The 23,119-nt window shown below is 39.6% G+C and overlaps 2 protein-coding genes and 1 long non-coding RNA gene across 3 annotated transcripts; 2 read left to right on the top strand and 1 right to left on the bottom strand.

Annotated features, from left to right (window-relative positions):
- The first annotated feature begins 2,987 nt into the window (after positions 1-2,987).
- On the top strand, positions 2,988-8,591 carry tmem45a (transmembrane protein 45a). Its single transcript, XM_044362558.1, has 6 exons — positions 2,988-3,358; positions 6,007-6,214; positions 6,421-6,633; positions 7,154-7,338; positions 7,419-7,561; positions 7,730-8,591. Exons 2-6 carry the CDS (start codon positions 6,019-6,021, stop codon positions 7,824-7,826), a joined length of 834 nt encoding a protein of 277 aa, XP_044218493.1. The 5' UTR covers positions 2,988-3,358; positions 6,007-6,018; the 3' UTR covers positions 7,827-8,591.
- Positions 8,592-9,216: 625 nt separating this feature from the next.
- On the top strand, positions 9,217-13,008 carry sft2d2a (SFT2 domain containing 2a). Its single transcript, XM_044362559.1, has 8 exons — positions 9,217-9,459; positions 9,548-9,637; positions 9,907-9,992; positions 10,795-10,876; positions 11,307-11,342; positions 12,337-12,395; positions 12,479-12,508; positions 12,604-13,008. Exons 1-8 carry the CDS (start codon positions 9,394-9,396, stop codon positions 12,641-12,643), a joined length of 489 nt encoding a protein of 162 aa, XP_044218494.1. The 5' UTR covers positions 9,217-9,393; the 3' UTR covers positions 12,644-13,008.
- A 9,019-nt stretch (positions 13,009-22,027) lies between these two features.
- On the bottom strand, positions 22,028-22,599 carry LOC122988429. Its single transcript, XR_006404798.1, has 2 exons — positions 22,570-22,599; positions 22,028-22,159 (listed from the first exon to the last, which is right to left on the bottom strand). It is a non-coding gene; the product is annotated as an uncharacterized LOC122988429 (long non-coding RNA).
- Positions 22,600-23,119: the final 520 nt, after the last annotated feature.

The raw sequence follows: 23,119 nt of genomic DNA, 5'->3' as shown, positions 1-23,119 counted from the left end.
AGGGAGTTTTTAGTTTGTGTTGTCACTGGTGTTCCTGAACCTCTCCAAACGTCTCCAGGTGGCCAAATTGTGTCAGTTCCTTTAAATTTAACATTACTGCGTAATGCTGAGCTGCTTACTACTGGTTTAAGTGGGCTGCCAGCGACCCAGTGGACGTTAAGAGGTTAACCCTATGTTTTACATTGTTTTACATGTAAATTCAGATAATTAAGTAATGAGTACTGTATCTCTTCCTATATGTTGAAGAGTGAAAGTCACTAACACTGTAGACCTACCACATGGTTTTACATAGGTACAGCATTTGACTAAACCTACTTTGTATCTTGAAAAACATCGCTGTAGCTACCGATGGCAAATGGGCTTTTAAAAAACCTGGGAGCAGTTTAAATTCTACTATTAAAAACATAAACATGGTGGGTATTTTATGGGCCTATTCCAGTATTTTGTCAGTCAATATGTTCAGGTTTGACTACTTTCAGGCTATCAACATCTTCAACATCTCCTCCCGATAATTTTCATTCCTGGCAATGATGAGAAAGCTTCTCGAATCACCACAAAGAGCTTTCATTTTGTGTTTAGCGGCCCCTGTGGACAAAAGCAATAGTGTTTTCCGGAATGACGACTGCGTTTCCCATGAGCACCACTGTCTTGTGTCGTATAGATCTTGGCTAGCGCGGGCATTTCTTTTGGAAGAACATGAAAGAAAGATGCTACTTATTTTGTTTTTAAAACAGCTGTTTGCAAAATGCATAGCGATGAGGTAATGTATCTGTTTGTGGCCATGTAAGATTAACTGCTGTGACACAATCAGAAAATGTTTTATTTCTCTGATTCACTCTTTTGTTCTCGTTACCGCCGCTCCCTCTCTTCATTCATTCTCTAGCTCCCTCGATGACGGCTGCTCTCTCTTGCTTGTGCTCTCAGCTCATTCGTGCTCTCTCTTTTTCTTGTCTTTCTTAAAATGAGTCAGGAAGCTGACACCAAGTTTTTAACTTTACTTTTAAGATTATCAAACGAAGGGAATATCCCCTGCTCGCCCTAGCAACGTCATTGTACTCCCTCATGCTACAATGCTACATGTAATGTGAACATTGGCTCCTCCTGTCTGAGTGCTGTAAATCGTTTGGTCTGATTTTGTGGGGAGTCCAACCTGGTGGCAGGCTATATAATAACTATATAGAAATAGCCAGTCTTCTCACTAAAACTGTGTAGTCACACAGCCAGTATTCACCAGGTTTGACCAGCCTACTGTCTGTTTAACTTGTGACCATCAGTGTGGATATTGCAACGAGATTCAGTGTTTCATCTCAAGTAAGCATTTAAAAGATCAATTTCAGAAAAATAAGTGAGGAAATGTGAATGCTTCTTGTTGGCAACACCATTTTATTTAGATAATGTTACACAAAAAGGACCAGATGAATATATACTGTGTTGAACATATAATAACTTAAGACTTTAGAAGGACACCCACATGTTCTGTTCATGTTCTCAACAGCTACCGTCACCACGATAACCACAACACATTCCCCTGAAAGTCACCAGTTAACATGGTCACTGGTTAAAAAGAAACAGGTGTTTTGGTTTAACCACTAACTGTGTCAACTGGCAACTTGATTCTGAATAACAGTAACTGCTGCAAACTGAAGTTCAGAGGGTTAAACAAGCTCCTTAGAAACTGAAAGAGACGACAGGAAAAGAGCGAAACTAAGATTGTAAAGGCAACAGCTGTTGATGACAACAAAACAAACACCACACCTCTGGTTTCCTATTAGGAGCAGCAGAGATACTAAACATAAGATGATGTCTCACTTTGCTCTAAATCGAGACACCACAAATGGACAAAAAATGTGCAAACAAGGCAGGAGTTTTTATTTCCTCTCTGGGATTTTTTTTTTTTTTTTCCCTGAGCCTCATGTGCCCTTTCATGTCGTTGGGCCTGAGGTTTGATCCCTGTAAGCCAAGCATTAAAACGGTGTTGATGCTGATTTCTCCTGGGAGGGCCTGTTCCCCCAGGGCCCGCCCATAACGCCGGGACTGCTTGTATTTGCTTTAAACAATGTTTACACCTTTAATGTTCATGAAATATAAATAAATAGTTAAATGACTACATATATTTCTTTTTGAATGAGAATTCTCTTGTTCACTGGTCAAAATCTCATGAGGATGATGGAGGATTTGTTGTGTATGTTGTTGTTAAACTCATTTATTACTATTAAACTAGTAGTTTAACTATATTTTGCAGTAGCTTGCTAGTAGTTCAACTAAATTCAAATTGGCACAGTCACTGACTGAATCACTGACTCTCCTCTCCTGAGTGAAGCCCCTTTGACCAACCCACCCCCCTTCCTGTCATATAAAAGAATCAGCTCTGAAAACTATGGTGACAGGTGACCACTGTCATGGTAAAGCTGGGAAATGGCTTTAAAGGTGCCGTTCAATATAAACAAGTTAAATCAATTCATAACATCTGCATAAGAATGCAGTTTTACAAGTTTTCATTTTTGCACTTTTTCTATTATTGTGTAAGTGAAAAGTACCCTACACTATGCACTTAGTTTTCACTTTCAAATGAGGTTTGTTTGTTTTACAATCGTTGCTCTTCATTTAGTGTTACCCCATATGTTATAATTTTGTATTGCATTGCAGATGTTATTACATCTTTTTCCAACTAACTTTAGTTAATCAAACTATATTTGTCTTGAGGGTAACGTTGCTGTAATTGGTATCTTGTATGCTCTCAGAGCAGCTTCCCAACACTGCCTGTGCATCACTCAGACTGTCTGAGTTTGGAGTGAATGTGAGTCAAAACTCAGACTAAACTCCAACTAAACTGTGAGACCAAACCTCCCGCCTGTCTGTAAGGAGTTTCTTCCAGCTGCAGTGTACGTGCCGGAGCTCTTGTCCCGGCCCGGCCTGTCCTGACCGGATGGAAAGTAGCAGTTTCCCTCGCACAGGGAGGGACCGAGCCGAGCAAGAGCAGGCGGAGTGAAAGTGCACACGTGGACTCCTGAGATTGACGTGGACTTCAGCCAATTACAGCACGAACCAATGACGCCAGCTCACCTCAGTCATCCAATGGCTTCATTTTTAAAGAAACTAAAAGCCTAAACTGTTTAGAGTCGGAAAAATTAGGGGGAAAAAAAAGGTTGTGAAACGGGTCTGGTTTGGAGGCTGCGGGGAGTCAGGGCCGGATGAGACAGCTGATGTTTACTTCATGTCTTGCTGAGAATTAAGAGAAGAAATATCTCTTCTTAGCTACTGGAGAATGGTTTATGTGATGGGAAAATGAGGATGCTTTGATTTTTCTGGTTGAACATACTTCCAGCAACTTTTCATTTCCAGAAACAAATCTGCTTGGGTAAGTAAGACCTCCCCGTTTCTTCTTTTTACTAAACAGGAATTCAAGGCTACTGCATCCTATACAGTATATGTATACAGTCAGGCCTGTACTTCCAAAGACACTCAGTGGCTTTATACTTCATAAAAAGTGTGTTTATAATATAAACTATAAAACTCTTATGTTGGACAGACTCTATAGTTCACATTTAGGCTCAGTAAACTATCAAACTTTTTTTTAGTTATCTTACACTCATAAGTCTTGGACGATAAAAACCTGTTGCCATTATCACATGGTAAGATATTTCATGAGCTCTTTATGATTTGCATCTGTTAAGCAGGCTATACATACTATTCACAAACTCTACAGCTTCTGTTTGCTCGGCCACAGCAAAAAATAAACTGAGCACAAAGTGGCAAATTCCTTAAAATGTTAATTTTTTTAGATGTATATTTGGTTTTAAAAGCCCAGATCCCATCAGAAACAGCTAAGGTCTATAATTCCCAGAGCCTCACCTTTTCTATCCCCTTTTAGTCCATGAGGAGAGTGGTTACTAAATAAGGATCCACAGACCTTTAAGAAAAGGTAGTCATGGTGTTACCAACAAGATACCAAAAAACCATGACTTGACTTCTTTATTACTTCAAAAAAGTACAGTTTATCTCAAAATTAACACTGTCAGCAGGACTGCAAGAATGTCTTTTTACTGAGCAGAGGCAGTTTCATAGTTCAAAGCTAAACAAAACAAACAAGTAAAATAAAGACATTACAGACTGAGTATAACCAGTGTTTGAAGAAGACTGTACAGCAAATTCATGCAAGTGAAAGTAGCAAAACCACACTAAAGAAATACTTTATTACGAGTAAAAGTCCTGCATTCAATATCTGATTCAGTACAGAAATATTTGTAACAGACTGGATGTGAAGTATCAGTTGTATGCAGAATGGCCCCTATCAGTGTCATACTATATTATTGGATCATTATTATTAATGTATTAACATGGAATACTTTAATGTTGAATAATGAAGCTAATTTGTGAAATTTCATATGCTTTTGGGTAATTTAATATATAAGATGATGTATGATATCTTATAAAGTGATCAAAGGTTTTGTGTGTAAAGTTATAATCTGAAAAGTAATAGCTGTTATTGATTGTAGGAAAGCACAAGTATATAGCACGAGTATAGTTACTTTCTACCACTGTACATTATAAAAAAGTGTATTTATTTAATGAAATCCTCGAACCGTTGGGAACCGTTGATGTTGGAAACAAGACAGCACAGATGTTGTTGATGAATAAATCAGCCCAACAATCAAGAGTCCTCCAGTAGCACTGGAGTGACATGAGGGACTGATTGCCATGGCGACTGAAGTGTTTTCCTCAGTCTGGAGGTGGCCGTTGGACACAGATGAGCTCAGTTTAATATCTCAAATAATCAGTTTGTGTTGAATGTGCTCCTTCAAAAGGTTCCCTTTGTTGCCGGGCAGAATGCTGTCGGTCATCTCCATCACAAAAGAGAGTACAGACACGCACCTGATTCCTATTCTCTGCTCAGTATTGATGTCACTGCTGCTTTGCTCTCTGAGTCTACAAAACATAATTTACAGCTAATGGGGACTGAAATAAAACAGGTTATAAAGCATCGTTATACTCTGTTGAGTCATTTTATATTTACAGTGAAGCCATGAGGAGGTTGACAACGGATAAAAGAGCACAAACACATGACTGGATTTGAAATGGTCGTTTTTGATCATTTTTCTTTTATTGGTCGTACATTTTGTTCCCTTGAGAGAGAAACTATTTAGGGATAGACAGCAGGAGCCTGTTCTGCATCCACAGACCGCAGCACACTTGATTCAGGTGCAGTTTTAACTGGCAATGAAATGATGGCTAATCATTACCAAGGAGAACATGCACACAAGGTAAAGAAATATACCGCATCAAGGACAGAGCTCAGACTGTTCTCTGGAAGATGTAGCCTAATCTGTACATTTGAATTTTACACCTTTTTTTTTTTAGAACCACGTTTTATTTAATAGAATAATTAATGTTAATCATTAATGTCAGTTCATGACACTGTGGGCATTAGTTTATATGAAACATGAATAAATCCTCTTTTGTACAATGCAGTAAAACAAACAGGTTGACATGTTGAAAGGTGAAGGTGTTCAAGCCTTGTGACACTCTCACAGGTTTCCTTCCCCGTCTAGACACACTTCTGCCGAGGTCAGCTGAAGGGCTGTCGTCAGCACACACTCTAATTATGTCTAATTATGCTGTTTAACTAAATTGCAGGCACTCCTCCTCATTTTCCTCCTTATTTCTTATTCCTTCATTTTTGCCAGCTGTGTTGAATATATACTGCACCTCTATGCTGCTGGAAGACGGTGTAAAATATCTGCCAAATAGTATTTATGATTATATTTTATGTTTTGGTACATTTACTTCATGCAATTTAAATGTAAGTGTGGTATTTCTCTTGCTGATGTCATTTAGAGATAATGAGAATAAAATCCTGAATCGTGCTGAGTAAAAATCTGTTTCTTGTTGTGGTGCAAGAATTTCTTTTTAAATCACTGAGATGTGGTTCTTCACTTGATTATTAATCTGCAGTGATGTGCTTATCTTTTCCAACTGCTAACGGATCTGTTTCCTCCCTCGATTCAGGTGTTGTGAGTCATGGGGAGTTTCAAGGGTCATGCGCTCCCTGGAAGCTTCTTCCTAGTAGCGGGGCTCTGGTGGACTGGAAAGTACTCGCTCTGGCACGCCACCCGCAGGAACAAGAATATAGGTTCCACTCGGCTGGCCAGCAGAGCCTCCCAGCGCCGGCTGGAGATCATTGAAAGCTCTGTCATACTCTTCTTCTCTTTTGTTGGTAGGCATTGACAAAGCATGTCCAGGAAAAGACAAAAACTGAGTGATATGACCTTGTGAAAACTGATAAATCCAGCAAACACCAAGGCAATTTAATTATTATTATAAACTTTAATGACAGTGCATCTGACACAAATAGGCGTTTACAGAATCCACTCTCTAATTAAAGAGATTTGAGTATTTCTGTGCGGTTTTTGTGTTCCTCAGGGATGCTATTGGAGCAATTCGCAGCAGATGGACCAAGATTGCAGCTGTATGACTTTGAAGAGAAACACTGGGAAGATCTGATGAACTGGCAGCACGCCACCATGTACCTGTTCTTTGGCCTAGCAGGGACTGTGTCTCTGGTCATCCACACCACAGAGGCTGCTCCGCTAGCACTGGATAGGTTAATGTTGGCTATTTCTTTCTTTAATGAAGGTAAGAAAAAGGATATTCTGTACTGTCCAGAATTCACTTTGACATGGTTTAGACCATAGACTGAATTCATAGCAGCTTTTTAGCAGATCAAATTAAAAGGCGTAACATTAATCAATTAGTCAATCCACAAAAAAGTAATTGTATTTTTCATCACAAATTAATGGTTAAAGTCATTTTTAGACAAAAATGCTTACAATGCTTACACTATGATAATAAACTGTATCTTTGGGATTTGGACTGTTGATCAGACAAATCAAGACATTTGAAGACATCTGTGAAATAATGAAAATAATCGTTTGTCTATCAAATAAAGCCAAAAAAAATCTGAAAAACAAAAACTTGAAGGAAACTGACTCAGGAAAGTCCTCATGATTGTATAATTATCTTTCAATGAAAATCTTAATGAAGTCAAAACACTATTCGACCAATTGACAAATGTATGAAAGTGATAAATGAGTGAAAACATATTTTGTTCCACCTTCCTCATCTGTCTTTATCTATATTTTGATTTTTTTTGCAGGATTTCTTTTCCTGTACCACCTGCATGGCAGGAGTATGCTGGACGTCCACGTGCATCAGCTCCTCCTCTATGCCGTCTTTGGTGAGGCTCTCGTTGCCTTCCTGGAGGTCTTCCACCGAGGCAACATCATTCTGGAGCTGCTGCGCTGCACCCTCACTCTCCTGCAGGGAAGCTGGTTCTGGCAGGTACATCTGAATGTGAGCATGTGTGAGAGGAAGTCGTCCGTGTCGTTGCTTACTAACACCTTACATCACCTTGTCATCAGATTGGTTTTGTGCTGTACCCTCCACGCGGCCCCGAGTGGGACATGAAGGACCATAACAACATGATGTTCATCACCATGTGCTACTCCTGGCACCTCGCCTTCGCTATGCTCGTCGTGAGCGTGCTCTATTGCACGGTCAGCTGGTGAGTATCTGCTCAACACTGCACATCCTTACAGCTGCTGCTTGTTTATTTGTCCTGGATGTTTTAGAGGCACATTTAATAACAACCTGAGTGCCCCTAATGGTGCTCACTCACAACAGCTTATGTTAAGTGTGAGTGACTCTGGTGTTTGTTGTGCTTTCTCTTCAGCGTGGTTCGCTCCAGATTGAAGAGGACTCCTCCGATGGAAATGGGACTCTTGAAGCCCAGAGACAGGGATCCAGAGTCAGAAGACGAGATTTTATGAAGACGACTGTTGTTCACTTACATTCAAATCAGGGATATGATGTGTGCGGTTCCAGCAGCAGTACAAGCCACACAGACACACAAGGGATAAGGACACAGTTTCTGGATGCTTTATTTGAGAAATATATCTCTACCTCTGCTTTATTTAATCAGCTGTAAACTCCCTTTAGCCCCACTCTCATTGTTCAATGCTATTTATTTCACTGTGGCCTAATACTTTGCGTATATTCTGCCATAAATTGTTTTACTATAATTTGCACATACATACAATATAAGGGAACATGAACTCATAAGGATACGTTTTTTTATGGATTGCATGCTTTTCATTTGCCATATGGAACTTTTCTTGTCTGATATTTTGGTGTTAAGCAGTGCCATCTTGTGGTGAAAACAATCATCATCATCATCATCATCATCACCACAGCATATCTGGGCATGCAGTACTCAATAGCATGTCTTTTACTTGCCTTTTTTTGTGACATAATGTTGGGAAGTTTAGTTACATATGTGTTTAAATGTTAAGATTTTGCTATTTGACCTTATTACAGTTTGCTAATTAACCAAACAGCACCAAGAGTATTTTTGTTGTTGTTGTTTATGCATGTCTACATCTTCTTATATGACAATCGGAAGGAACTTGATGTTTGTCTGCGAGTTAACAGTCACTTGTCATGCTCTTCCCATCATTTGAAAAGTTGCAGTAAGACTATGCACAGAATTTATGCTTTTGTGAGACACTATGAAATATATATGGACAATTTTTGTATGTATGTCATATTATTTCCTCACTACATGGCAGTATATTACATCAGTACTAAACGATCACTCATGCGTCGCAAAGTTATTCCATCTGGAGGCAGAAATAGTATCATTATGGCTCATAAATTGCTTATTTTTTATCAGGACATTACGTCTCAGGCGTCTGCAAAGATCGTCTGTGTCGAAGATGATTCATCACTCAGTGGTGAAAAAAGCAGCCCCATCTCTGTTAGCGTTGGCTGTAACACTGACGAGCACTTTCCTTGATTACTACAGACAGTCTATTATAGTTCACACCTGAAAAGTAACAATTGGTGATGTGGGATTTTGTCCAAATAGACCTTACATATGTATATATATGAGCACATTCTGTTTCTTCAGGTTAAATGTATTTGAACCTGCAGTGCTTCCCAATGATTACACAAAAATCAAATGATAATATACTTAAATATATAAGAAAACATAAGTTTAAATGCGTCAATTCTTAATGTCCATAAGATATTTCAGGTAACTGTCTTCTGTCTAATGTGTTTAAGTCCTCTTTTCTTCCCCTGGTGAACTTTAAAATGTTTTTTTTAACCTAACTGAAAATAAAATCAGAGTGAGACCTCTCTCCTGAGTCTGGGTTCAGGTGTGACTAACCTGAAGTCATCCAGCTGGACAGGTGAGCTACCTGTCGGCCCCCAGTCAGTCAGAAGACATGTGACGTTGTTGCGCATCCACAGATTTGAGGAAACTGGCAAATTGTGTCTCTCGCTCCAGGAAACAACTTTATTAATTCACCGGTCGATTTTTCCGGATCTTCAGATATGGATAAATTAAAATCGGTTTTGAGTGGCGAAGAGGCGCGCAGAGAAGACAGAAATATTTTACAGGTAAAACTAAACTCAAACTTTACGCTGTTCAAACTGTCACCCCGACTGAGCTGTCAATTAATGATTCAATCAAACTGTGTTCACGCAGGCTGCCAATGAAGCCTCGACTCTTGGCTGGGGAACACGTGTGAAGGGATTCATCGCCTGCTTTGTGGTGGGGGGCGCTTGCACTATTTTGGTAAGGATCCGTAATAATGTCAGTAATCATCTCTTGTTGTTGTGCTATGATCTCCACAATAAGAAAGACAGAGCACAGAAGGGAGAGTTGATGTGGCCTTACCGGTCCGTCTTGCTCTGAGGAATGCTGAAGTTGTGATGTTCACTCATATGGCAGCCAGTCCTGCCTTTAAGTGCCAACTACAGCTCAGACAGGAGACTTTTAGTGTATGTGTGACCCACAAAGTCCAGATGCCGTAAATCACCTGTCCACATGTGTGTGTCTTGCAGGGAGTGTGTATGCTCTTCCTTCCCAGGATTGGGCTCATTCTCTTCATCGTCTTTTACACCTTTGGGAACCTATGTACTCTGTGCAGGTCAGTGTCAACAAGACAAAAAGCAGAAAGCACTGGTGGAAAGTAACGAAGTACATTTATTCAAGTACTGTATATATTTTAAGTACTTGTATTTAAGTATTTTCATTTATGCTGATTTGTACTTCTACTCTTCTACGTTTCAGAGGGAAATATTGTACTTTTTACTACATTTATATACTTACTAGTTACTTTTCAGAAATAATATTTTACATAAAGTTGTTTGAATTGTCTGCTCTTTCCTCTCCTTTTTTAAAATGTAATGTACTTTGTGCAAAAGGTGCTATATAAATAAGTGTATTATTATTGTAAAAATATATGATACACTTATATAATATGATGCAGTACTATCACTATTAATCTACTCAAAGTATCTAAAATTTGTGCCACAATGATAAACTACAACATTAAAATGCTCTTACATGTATTTATTAGTGATAAAAACGATATAATATACTATAATAATATAACACTCTACAAGAAGCCAGTCTGCATAGTGAGTACTTTTACTTTTGATACTTATAGTAGATTTTGACAATAATACCTCTGTACTTTTACTTAAGTAACACTTTTACTTGTAACAGAGTATTTTTAGATGACAGTATTTCTACTCTTACTTAAGTAAAGGATCTGAATATTTCTTCCACCCCTGAAAGTCAGTTATCATTAAGATAATGATGGATTTATTGTAAAATGGGCTTTGTATAATAAGACCAGTAGTTAGCATTGATGTGTGCAGCAAACATAATGAATTGTGAATACATTCTTTAAATTATTTACTTTTTATCTATGATTCTGTCCACAGCACCATGTTTCTGATGGGGCCACTGAAGCAGCTGAAAAGGATGTGTGACAAAACAAGAGCGCTGGCCACCACAATTATGATTGTGAGCACAAAAGCCTAATTTTCCTCTTTTGTTGTGTTACATACCCCATTACAGTTCTTCATTTGAAAAAATACTTCTTACTTTTTACTACTTTACTTTTCCAACATTAAACCTATTTACCTTCACTCTATACAGATTTAAAAGGAAATAAAAGAGGAATATGTGAAGCTGGATTGAAAACTGATAACTTGTTCCTTCTTTAACCAGGAAATGTATTCAGGCACACATACTGTAGGGAAAGAAAACTTAACAAGCATCAATGATAAATTTAATGGAAATAACTTCACCCTGCCTCTTAAATTGGATTATGTACACTGTATCTGAAAATCTTGTGAAAGCTGAGTCAGCAGCCACTCTGTCATAACCAAACAGCAACCAGAATGTATAAAATCCATGTATTTAATGACATTTGTCCCATTCATTATTCCAGACCTGTCTTGTGTTGACTCTCTGCGCAGCCTTCTGGGTAAGTGAGTTTAGAAGAAAAGGACAAGTTATCATCACTTCTAACTTAAAGCTGGAGTGCAGGACTTTTGTTTCCCCCCTCTGGCAGTGAGAGTAATTACAAAAACACTGACATTGACACATGCCTACGTCATAGTCTCTGCCATAGCTTAATCCGTGGCTAGTGTTGCAGCTGTAAAATGGTGGATTAATTGTTTTGAGCATCACACAACTCCCACGAAATGACTCAGTTCACTATCAGAATTTCATCCCTTCAGTCTGATAACAATTAAAAAGTCTAGAAGAGCTGCACAATTAAATAATTTTATCCCCATTCAAGTTAGCAGAGAGCTAACAGGAAGTTAGTCATGGAAGTCTCTAGTTTGCATGCTCTGCCCATAGAGCGTGCACCGTATGCATTCATACAGCCAGCATGGGAATGTCAAACCTGACACCAGATTTAAAAACTCTGTATACTGTGAAATACAGAGATATTTATCTGGCAGTGATAGACTTAATCAGCATGGTGTGAACTCATTTGGCAAGGGTTTGAATGTAACAGACGTGCATTTATATGTAAAAGTCCCGCACTGCAGGTTTGAGATAATTACAGATCATTGACTGCATATGAATATGGATGACGTGTCTCTACTTTCTACTGCTATGCAAAAAGCCAAAATATCTCCTTTCTTAGAGCTACCATTTTGCTTGTATGACATAAAAAAAGAAAAATAACGACTTGGATAAGAATTACCTAACATAAAAGAAACCATCTTTGGGAAAAAAATTATTTGACGTTTGATGTTTGATTTTTTTAGTTTATTTGATGTTCCATTCACTAACATGGAGGGGCGGGACTTATGACTTATACTGCAGTCAGCCACCAGGGGGCGATCTAGATGTTTTGGCGTCACTTTTAGGGAGCTGTCATGACGTCCATCTTTATATACAATCATGTTGCAGATGTACAGAATTAAATGCTTATCTTAGCCAGTAATTGTGTCTTTTCCTCACAGTGGAAGAACTTTGGACTCGCTTTGTTATTTTGCATCTTACAAGTCTTATCATTTACCTGGTGAGTCACCACTCCTCTTGAGTTTTAACTGATTGTTTTCCTGCTGACGTTCATTTGTGACAAAGATTGTGATGTGTTTACAGGTACAGCCTGTCATACATCCCGTTTGTCAGGTTTGTAGTTTTAACAGCATTTATTCTAATCAGCAGCATAAAGGTATGTTCATTCTGCGTGTCTGCGTGTCTAATTTATGCAATTTTCTTTCCAGGGACGCAATAATGAAGATAGTGTCTATCTGCTTGAAATGAGCCCTGTCTTTGTACCGAAGGTTCAATCTGGATGAAGTGTTTGTTTTTTTTTTTGTTTGTTTTTTTTGCTTTTTAGAAAGGGGCAAATCTTTTATTGAAGTTGCTGCAACAGTTGCTTCAGAGCTTCTGTGACTCTTCCTCATGCTGCACATCCTCTGTTGATAAGTGAACAAGACACATGTTTTATCTCTGAAGATGCTTATTTTACTTTTTTATGCTTCATTGATTTAATCACTGACAGATTTTTTTTGGTACGCATTAATTAACTCTTGTTTATACCAAATTTATTGAGCGTTGACTTATTTTGTAATATGTGTAAATATTTGTAATAAATGAAAGTGTTACTGGTTTTGTGAATGACCACACTGCAGCCTCATTATTTCCAACCCTGAGCGGAATAGATGTAAGTGTAACCTCAGATCAGAGAAGTAAGCATAATGCAAAAGTTGCCAGGGTATCAAGTGTGAACTGAAGTATCCCAGCAAACACTGGTCGGATGGTGACGCTGTGTTCCTGGCCAAAAGTGGTGCTGGTCGGACCCTAAAAACCGGGACATACACAGAAAACTGAAATCGTGAAAATGCTTTTTAGCGGACGTGTGCACATATTTGGAATACAGATATGCAGGTTTGGTTGTCATTTCTCCTTCTAAATGAATATAGTTCTGTGTGATACAGTAATACAAGTGCTTCGTCCTATGCCCTTCCCGCAGGTGACCCATCTTCCCCTTTTGACACTGGTGGAAAAGCTGTTCTGTGTGAGAAGTTTAAAAGCTGTTAGTGACAACATCAGACACTATTAAGCAGTGATTATTTAAGAAATATATTCTTCCCTCACATCTGTAACATTTCCAATTGAACTTTTTACTCCATAATTCCAAATTCTGTCTGTATACATTAAATAGATACTTTATGCAGTGTAGCACAAATGTACTCAGTTCTCTGAAGGCTAAAAAGATGACACCTACGCAGATGCGCCTGTGTGATCTTTTAATGCAGTTTTAAGTTCCAGACAATTATATTTCTGCACATGCATTTGTCTATCAGATATAGAAAGAAGAGTTTGTCCTGCTCTAGATGTTTATAAGTAAAAAGGTACTGTTGATGATGAGAAATTATATGACTGGAAAATATAAACTCTAAACTCATAATTCCAGAGTTATATCCTGACCCCAATTGTGATATATGTCCAGTAATTAATTGGTTAAAGAGGATTATTTAGTAAAAAGGTCAACATTTAACTATATTTAAACTGTGAAACCAAGACAGTAGAAACAAAACAGTATAAACATCTGCAAATATAGACACAGTTTCCAATTTTTTAATGTCATTTTCCATACTGTGAAATTTTGAACTGTGTTGAAAAAGTATACAAAAAACATTTATATTTTTGATGTATTTAATGAGAGAAAAGTGCCGAATTAAATGGGTGAGAGTAATGGGTGTTTGGGTGTGTATGTGTGTGTATGCGTGGGGATACACACACACACATACACACACACACACACACACACAAACATAACAGGGATTAGGAAATGCATAAATATATGAAATGCATGCATTTCATATATTTATGCATTTAATAAGAGGAAAAATGGGAAGGTAAAGGGGAGATTAGGGGTGAGGGTTAATAGTTTTGGGGAGTAGGGTTAATGAAGTAGGATTAGTGGTTGAGGTCTGGTCTTGTAGGTATAGTTTGGATGAGCTGTGTGGGGGAGGATTTCAGTGCATGATGGGGTTGGGTGGTGTGGTGGTATGGTGATGGGAGAAAGGTGCAAGATGGAGAGCTCCAGTTTATTTGAATAACTGGTGGAATCTTTTCCACAGAGATTTCTTCTTGCTTTTCTTGGGCTCTTGGGCTTCGATCTTGATCTCTTCCATCTGCTTCTCCAGATCAGCCATCCTGTCAGTCAAGCCACCGCTGGCTCCCTCTTTCTCCTCGAGGGTCTTGTTACTGAGAGACTCCAGTAGAAGGGACTTTTCCTCCTTCTACTGGCACCTCTCGTTCTCGAGGTCCTCTTTAGCCTGCTTGAGTGCTGCCAACAAATGGGAGGTCTCATCTCGCTGCTTGGCCAGGAGACGGGACCTGTCCTCCTCCCACTGGTGTGTTTTGTGTTGCAGGTCCTTGGTTGTCTGGGCCAAGGTAGCCTCCACTCTAAATGTTAACTCCATGTTCTGGGCCAAGACCATTTCCATCTCTCCCTGCTCTTTCTTCTCAGCCTCCAGAGCGTTTTCTAACTGCCCAATTTTATTGGAAGCTTCACTGTTGGCCTGCCTCTCTTGAGATCGTTTCTGGACGCACTGGTTCACAGTAAGTGTTCACAGTAAGTGTTCACAGTAAGTGTTCATAGTAAGTGTTCACAGAAAGTCTCTGTGTCTCACTGCTGGAGGTTTGAGATGTAAGCTGAGATTCGAGAATCGTTTCAAATAAATATATAGATAAAGTTATTCAAAAAAAAAAAAAAAAAAAAAAGATTCTAGAATGCTCTATGCAAATGAGGCCTTTACTGCATCATAAAAACTGGTGATGTCACAAAGGAATCTCAGCTTCTCAGACCTCCAGAAGTAAGACACATACATCTTACTGTGAACACTCACTGTGAACACTTACTGTGAACACTTGCTGTGAACACTTACTGTGAACACTTGCTGTGAACACTTACTGTGAACACTTGCTGTGAACACTTACTGTGAACCAGTGCGCCCAGAAACGATCTCAAGATGGAGACAAGTGGAAACAAAAAAAGCAGGAAAGGCAGGAACAAGAGGATCATCAAACATATCCCGCGTACCTCCAATCAGGGTGGTGCTCCCCTCAGCCCAGAAAAAAAGTCTGTCAAGACTGAAGACCGGGCCAGCAAAAAGGACCAAGAGGAAAGGGAGAAACCTCAACCGGTGGTGGAGGAAAAGAAAGAAAAACCTCAACCGGTAAACCCATGGAAGAAAAACCTCCAAGAGGGGAGCAACCTGGTGTACTGCCAGGTACATAACAAAGCTGATTACCCTGCCCTGCCGAGACGACATTTCAGGCAGGGTCAGATGAGACAGGAGCCAGAGTTACCAACCACAGCTCCAGAGTCACAGCCTGCCAAATCACCTGAGGAGGCAGAGCCTGTCACAGCTCCCCAAGAGCCAGAGCCTGTCACAGCTCCCCAAGAGCCAGAGCCTGCAACAGCTCCTCAGGAGCCAGAGCCTGTCACAGCTCCCCAAGAGCCAGAGCCTGTCACAGCTCCCCAAGAGCCAGAGCCTGTCACAGCTCCCCAGGAGCCAGAGCCTGTCACAGCTCCCCAAGAGCCAGAGTCTGCAACAGCACCTGAAAAGCCAGAATCTGTCACAGCTCCTCAGGGGCCAGAGCCTGTCACAGCTTCCCAAGAGCCAGAGCTTGTCACAGCTCCCCAAGAGCCAGAGCCTGTCACAGCTTCTCAGGAGCCAGAGCCTGTCACAGCTCCTCAGGAGCCAGAGCACGCCATTGCCCTCCAAGAGCCAGAACCTGCCACAGCCCTCCAAGAGCCAGAGCCTGCCACAGCCCTCCAAGAGCCAGAGCCTGCCACAACCCTCCAAGAGCCAGAGCCTGCAACAGCTCCTCAGGAGCCAGAGCATGCCATTGCCCTCCAAGAGCCAGAGCCTGCCACAGCCCTCCAAAAGCCAGAGCCTGCAACAGCTCCTCAGGAGCCAGAGCATGCCATTGCCCTCCAAGAGCCAGAGCCTGCCACAGCCCTCCAACAGCCAGAGCCTGCAGCAGCTCCTCAGGAGCCACATCCAACCACATTAACCAAATTATTTGCTGATCTAGGGTTCACTGTGACAGCAGGACAACAGCCTGCATGTCCTGTCCAGAAAACCAGTGTGGAGGTCTACTGTGAGCAGACCAACCAGGCTCTGCTCCAGATCCCTGAGCTTGAGCTTCAAAGGATCGGAGAAGAGAAGGAGGAGCAGATCTCTAAACTGGCAAAGGAGAAAGAAGTCCTGCTAAAAGAGGTAGTGCAATGGAAACAATTGCTGAAGAGCCAAACAACAGAGGCAAACCTCCAGCAAGGATTTCTAAAGGCTCAGCTATCCAAAGAGAGGCAGGCCAACAGTGAAGCGTCTAATAAAATTAGGCAGTTAGAGAACGCTCTGGAGACTGAGAAGAAAGAGCAGGGAGAGATGGAAATGGTCTTGGCCCAAAACATGGAGTTAACATTTAAAATGGAGGCTACCTTGGTCCAGACAAACAAGGACCTGCAACACAAAACACACCAGTGGGAGGAGGACAGGTCCCATCTCCTGGCCAAACAGCAGGATGAGACCTCCCGTTTGTTGGCAGCACTCAAGCAGGCTAAAGAGGACCTCGAGAACGAGAGGCGCCAGTGGAAGGAGGAAAAGTCCCTTCTACTGGAGTCTCTCAGTAACAAGACCCTCGAGGAGAAGGAGGGAGCCAGCAGAGGCTTGATTGACAGGATGGCTGATCTGGAGAGGCAGATGGAAGAGATTGAGATCGAAGCCAAAGAGCCCAAGAAAAGCAAGAAGAAATCTCTGTGGAAAAGATTCCGCCAGTTATTCAAATAAACTGGAGCTCTCCATCCTGCACATCTCTCCCATCACCACACCACCCAACCCCATCATGCAAGATACAAGACCAGACCTCAACCACTAATCCTACTCCATTAACCCTACTCCCCAATACTATTGACCCTCACCCCTTATCTCCCCTTTACCCTTTTCCTCTTATTAAATGCATAAATATATGAAATGCATGCATTTCATATATTTATACATTTCCTAATTCCTATTATGTTTGTGTGTGTGTGTGTGTATCCCAACGCATACATACACACACACACACACACACACACCTAAACACCCATTACTCTCACCCATTTAATTCGGCACTTTTCTCTCATTAAATACATCAAAAATATAAATGTTTTTTGTATATTTTTTCAATACAGTTCAAAATTTCACAGTATGGAAAATGACATTAAAAAAATTGGAAAAAACCTTTGAAAACTGTGTCTATATTTGCAGATGTTTATACTGTTTTGTTTCTACTGTCTTGGTTTCACAGTTTAAATATAGTTAAATGTTGACCTTTTTACTAAATAATCCTCTTTAACCAATTAATTACTGGATATATATCACAATTGGGGTCAGGATATAACTCTGGAATTATGAGTTTGGAGTTTATATTTTCCAGTCATATAATTTCTCATCAACAACAGTACCTTTTTACTTATAAACATCTAGAGCAGGACAAACTCTTCTTTCTATATCTGATAGACAAATGCATGTGCAGAAATATAATTGTCTGGAACTTAAAACTGCATTAAAAGATCACACAGGCGCATCTACGTAGGTGTCATCTTTTTAGCCTTCAGAGAACTGAATACGTTTGTGCTACACTGCATGAAGTATCTATTTAATGTATACAGACAGAATTTGGAATTATGGAGTAAAACGTTAAATTGGAAATGGTGCAAATGTGAGGGAAGTTTCCTTATATTTCTAAATATATTTCTTAAAGTCTGTGTAAAGGAAAATCAGAGATTTCTTTTGAAACACATTATTCATTTTAGAAAATAATTGTGAAATGATGTAGAGGGGGGACTGGCATGCCCCCCGACACTATATAAGAACTAGAACACCTTGGCATCAGCTGGGTATTTAGTCTGTTGTTTGCTAATGGCAGCATGCAATACTTTCATTGCATGCTTAGCATTAGCATCTGGTGGGGATGTATGTAGATGTTAAGTCTCTGGGCAGATAGAAAGGTCTAAGCTTAAATCTGAGATATTCTAGTTTAGCAGAGCAGTTCCTCTCAATAATGGCATTGTCTGTGTTAATTCATTAATGAATAATTACTTCTTAATAGTGTCTGATATTCTCACACAGAACAGCTTTTCCACCAGTGTCACATGACCTGGTCAGGAAGTGTCGGACAGTGTAACAACAACAACAACAACACTGGAATATCGTGTAAACAATATAATTCTACTTGCTAAATATAAATCTCCCCCTGTATTTGAAGTCATTAAAAATCATTATCAAAGACATATAGTATTTCCTGTTTTTCATCATATTGGAGAAGCAGAAAGCGACAGGTGATTAAACAGACAGTAACATATTGTAGGGAAAGTCTCCTCATGTTTGAATGCAGACGGTATGAATCCTCAAGCAACAGGACGGCTCTTCCTTCAATCCCCCAGGAATGCTGGCCAACAACACATCAGTGAGATTTACAAACCTCTCACTGACCAGACCATCAACACAATGTCCTGTGAACACAAACTTTGACCGACAAATTCACAATCCAGTGTGAACTGCAAGCACAATGTGGATAAATATCACCTCACCACTGGATATCACAACTCACCTGTAGGGACCAGTCACCAAGTGTGATTACCCATACAAGGAATTTGACTCCGGTTTCTCGTTCATCACTTACACACAGTTCCAAGAACAATGTTCAGGAAGATGCACACAGACATACAGAAAGGGTGAAATCTTCAGTCAGACTATACATACATATGTATATAAAAGGTGACTGAAAAGAGTAAATTTAGGAAATCTACTGGTAACGATGACATTTCTAATGAAGTGCAGGAGTCTCGTAAATTATTTAAATTATTTTCTGTTTTAGCTATTTCAGGTTTGTTTTGATGATGGCATTATTCCTTCTCAGTGGTATAAGATCAACATTAAACTTATCCCTAAAGCATCAACAAATGATCCCAAATTAGCACTTAGCTATAGAGGCATTAGCTTTATCAGCACCGTGTATAAATGTATTCATTGCTCTTTAATCACAGACTTGTAGGACAGGTTTGCTGGTAGCAAAATGGCTTCAGAAAAAGCTATTGATTACATGTATATACTGTTACATCAGCTGTCAAAACAAGAATTGAGGAAAATACGTCTACATTATTATGTTTTATTGATTTTCAGAAGGTGTTTGATTGGGTAAATAGAGACCTCTTTTCTTGCTAACTTCAGGAGTTGGTTGATAATTGTTTAATGCCATTAAGTCTCTTTATTGAGCACCTGTTGCCTGTGTTCAAGTTAATGAGTTTAAAACAAGATGGTTTCCAACAGTTTGGTGTTAAACAAGGAGACGTGTTGTCACCAACACTGTTCTCTGTTTATGTTCATGATTTAGCTTTTAAATGAAATCTTGTAAGCTGGGGGATGATTTATTTTATTCACTTTATGCTGATGATATAATTTTACTAGCAGAACATGAAAAGGATCTACAGGAAATGTTCATGCTGAATGGTGACTTATAGTAAACCAAGATAAAACAAAAATAGCACATTTCAGGCAGCAATCAGTTGCAAGAAGTGCAGTTATTTTTAAACTTGGTTCAACAGTGCTGTCATATGGTGACCAGTATAAATATTTAGGTTTTATTTTGGATGAGCATCTCACTTATAATTAGGATAGTAGTGTTTTAGTGAATTCAGCAGGTAGGGAACTGGGATCAGTGCTGATCAAAGGCAAACTCTGTAAAGATCTGGGATTTTGTGCTTATACACAACTGTATAAGTTTTGTGTGTCATGTTTCAGATTATATGTCTGTCATTTGGTGATTCTATGAACATGTGAATTGTAACATCAAACATTACACAGCTATTCGATGGGTTTTTGGGAGTTCATAAACTTACAACAGTTTGGGTCATTAGTGGTGATATGGGGTGAAACCACCTAATGTCAGAAATGTGAGATGATCTGACTGTGGAACAGACTTGCGAACACGCCTCAACAGAGGTTCACTAGAAAGATTTTTGATTGGGACATTTTGCATGGACACCTCTGGATTAATGAGGTGAAATCCTTATTTTGTATGATTGATTCTTTTTTATTTTCCGAACAGATTACAGCATAATATTCATGATTCCCACCGCAACTAACTCTTCCTGACGTACAAAGAAAGATGGTCTGTTGATGTTTGATACAAACCTAAATAAAGAACATGTTGTCTGATGAAAAACAATTACAGTGTGGAAGCTCATGTAAAGCAGAATTTATCCCAAAGTCAAAGATCTCTGTGTGCACAGTTGCATTCAGCTACATCACCATCAGCTGTAGGAACAGGTCAGTTTACTTCTCTACCTGAAGAGAAAATACTTTGTTTGATAAGTGATGAAGCTGAGACTGAAGATGAAGTCCATTTTATGTTTTATTACCCATGATGATTTAAGGGCTACATTATTTATTGTAGTGAAATGTTTTTCTGATGACTTTTTTCTGGATGGTTATAAAAACCTGGATGTGTGTTTCAGGGAGGGAACCTTTTGTGTGGCTGATTTTATTTGTAGAACTCGGTACAGAAGACAAAGTTCTTTATTTGCAATGTAAGTTTTGTTCTCATCTGTGTTTGACAAATGTTTCACCACTGCAGCTGTATTTTGGTGTCTTGTAATTCCATGTGGCCTGAGCACTTGTATGTGCATGACACAATAACTAACTAACCTGATAAATAATGTTGGATATTATAATTACTTTTTGTAGATTTACATGTGGTATGAATGTCAACAGTTAGGCTATTGGTAGCCATCATAACTGAAAAGAGCCACAGTATTTCAATATAACACAGTGGAGTGTGTTATATTGAAATACTGTGGCTGACTGTGAAAAAAGTGTTCCTAATATTTTGCCCTCCTCACGTATATTAATAGGGTGGACAAAATATTAGGAACACTTTTCAATTTAATTCACCAGTACACCACCACCCACTACGACCTCAATAATAAACATAAAGTAGAAGCTTCAATTTGAGCCTCTCACAGTTTGAGAGTCACCTGGTTGCAGCAACATGGCAGACGACGATCACAATGATAAACCATGGTGGTCAACCGTATACAGGAAGTCATGTAACAATATGAGCGCAAGTGGTTCTACTTCGCAGTATTTACTAAAGAGAAGAAGATGAAATGGCAGTACCAATTAACTGAATATAGTTTTTTTTATAACTGTCGTTTATCTGTGATAAAATGTAATATTACTGGCTGAGCTTTCCCCCTTCAGGAAGGTGGCCTTGTGGGTAACCTGTGGGTGTGATGGAGTCTAGCGGGCTTGTTGTGGGAAGTGAGTCTCTCTGGTGTGTGGGAGTTGTACCAGCGCTTAGCTGCAGCCACAGTGTAGTGCATACCGTTGTCAGCAATAAAGTGTCTGGATAAACTCAGGGCACAGCGTAAACGTTATTGAGAGGCCATGTATTATGTCCCTGTTAAAGTCTCTGTTCCTGCAATGTGACAACGGCTCTCTTGCTATTCTTCATCGCAGAGTTGGTCTGGACTATTACAAAGCTAGTTAGAGGTCTCCTCACTATGGTTTGGATCTGGAAAGGTGACAGTTATCAAAGTTCTTGTTTGTTAAAAGTTGTAAAATAAGTTAATGTAGAATGTGGTAAAATCTCAATACAAATTTATTTGTGACATAATAATGCATGTAAAAAGTCACTGAATGTGTGATTTAATTTGTTGTGTTTTCCAGTTGACATACAGAGTTCTGGAGGGCTGCGGGGGCTTCAGCAGGTTCTCTGCAGAAAAAGAAATGCAATTGGGTGTCAGGCTATATAAAAATTCTTAATTAAAAGACTTGTTGAAATAATATGTGGACTTGAGTGACTGTTTAAAAATGTTTGGGATGAAATGTAAGCTGGGCTTATTGCCCAACATCAGTGGGAGCAAATCACTGCTGCCAAGTTCCAAAATGTGATGAGAAGACCAGAGCAGTGGAGACTCTTATAGCGGCAGATTAATGTCCATGGTATCATAATCACTTATCACTATCACATGTGGAGAAAATGTTAGTTGTCCACATACTTTTGGTACGCCTGTGAACCCTTGGAAGAAAAACCTCCTAGAGGGGAGCAACCTGACGAGGCTGATTATCCTGCCCTGCCAAGATAACAAGAAGCCCAAGAGGAAGTATCTGAGGAAAACTCACCCAGCTCAGTGTTTCTGCCTCCAACAGCCACCAAACAGGACAGGATCAGACTGCAAATAAGAACCGCAGAAAAGATCTTTGGTGCCAACTTGCCCACTATCTAGGACCTCTACAGCTCCAGAGTCAGGAAAAATAAGGGAAAGTCACCTCTCACAGGACCCCTCACACTCTGGATACAACCTATTCCAACTTCTGCCCTCTAGTACATGCTACAGATAAGTGTATACCAAAGCAACCAGACACAAGAACAATTTCTGCGCACACATCACTGGATCTAGAAATATCAGTGAAATTGCCTCAGTTTTCATAGGCAAAATAAGGTTTCACAACTCTGAAAGTGGGTGTAAACAGCGTTAAGGGTTTTTGATGCAAGGTCTAACACTAAATAACACTAATATCTAAATATCATTATTTATGTTTCCCTTAAATTTCCCCTCAACTAAGACTAATCAGTACTTCTTGTTGCTCCACAGCATACAGTGACATGTACAAGCTAACAGAATTCGTCATTGTGAAGAAGTTTTACATTGGAAATACTGCAACTGTATAT

The sequence above is a fragment of the Thunnus albacares genome, chromosome 9 (assembly GCF_914725855.1).
Source record: "Thunnus albacares chromosome 9, fThuAlb1.1, whole genome shotgun sequence".
NCBI lineage: Eukaryota > Metazoa > Chordata > Actinopteri > Scombriformes > Scombridae > Thunnus > Thunnus albacares.
The sequence above is the reverse complement of the archived record's forward strand: the minus strand, read 5'-3'. Positions and strand labels throughout refer to the sequence as shown.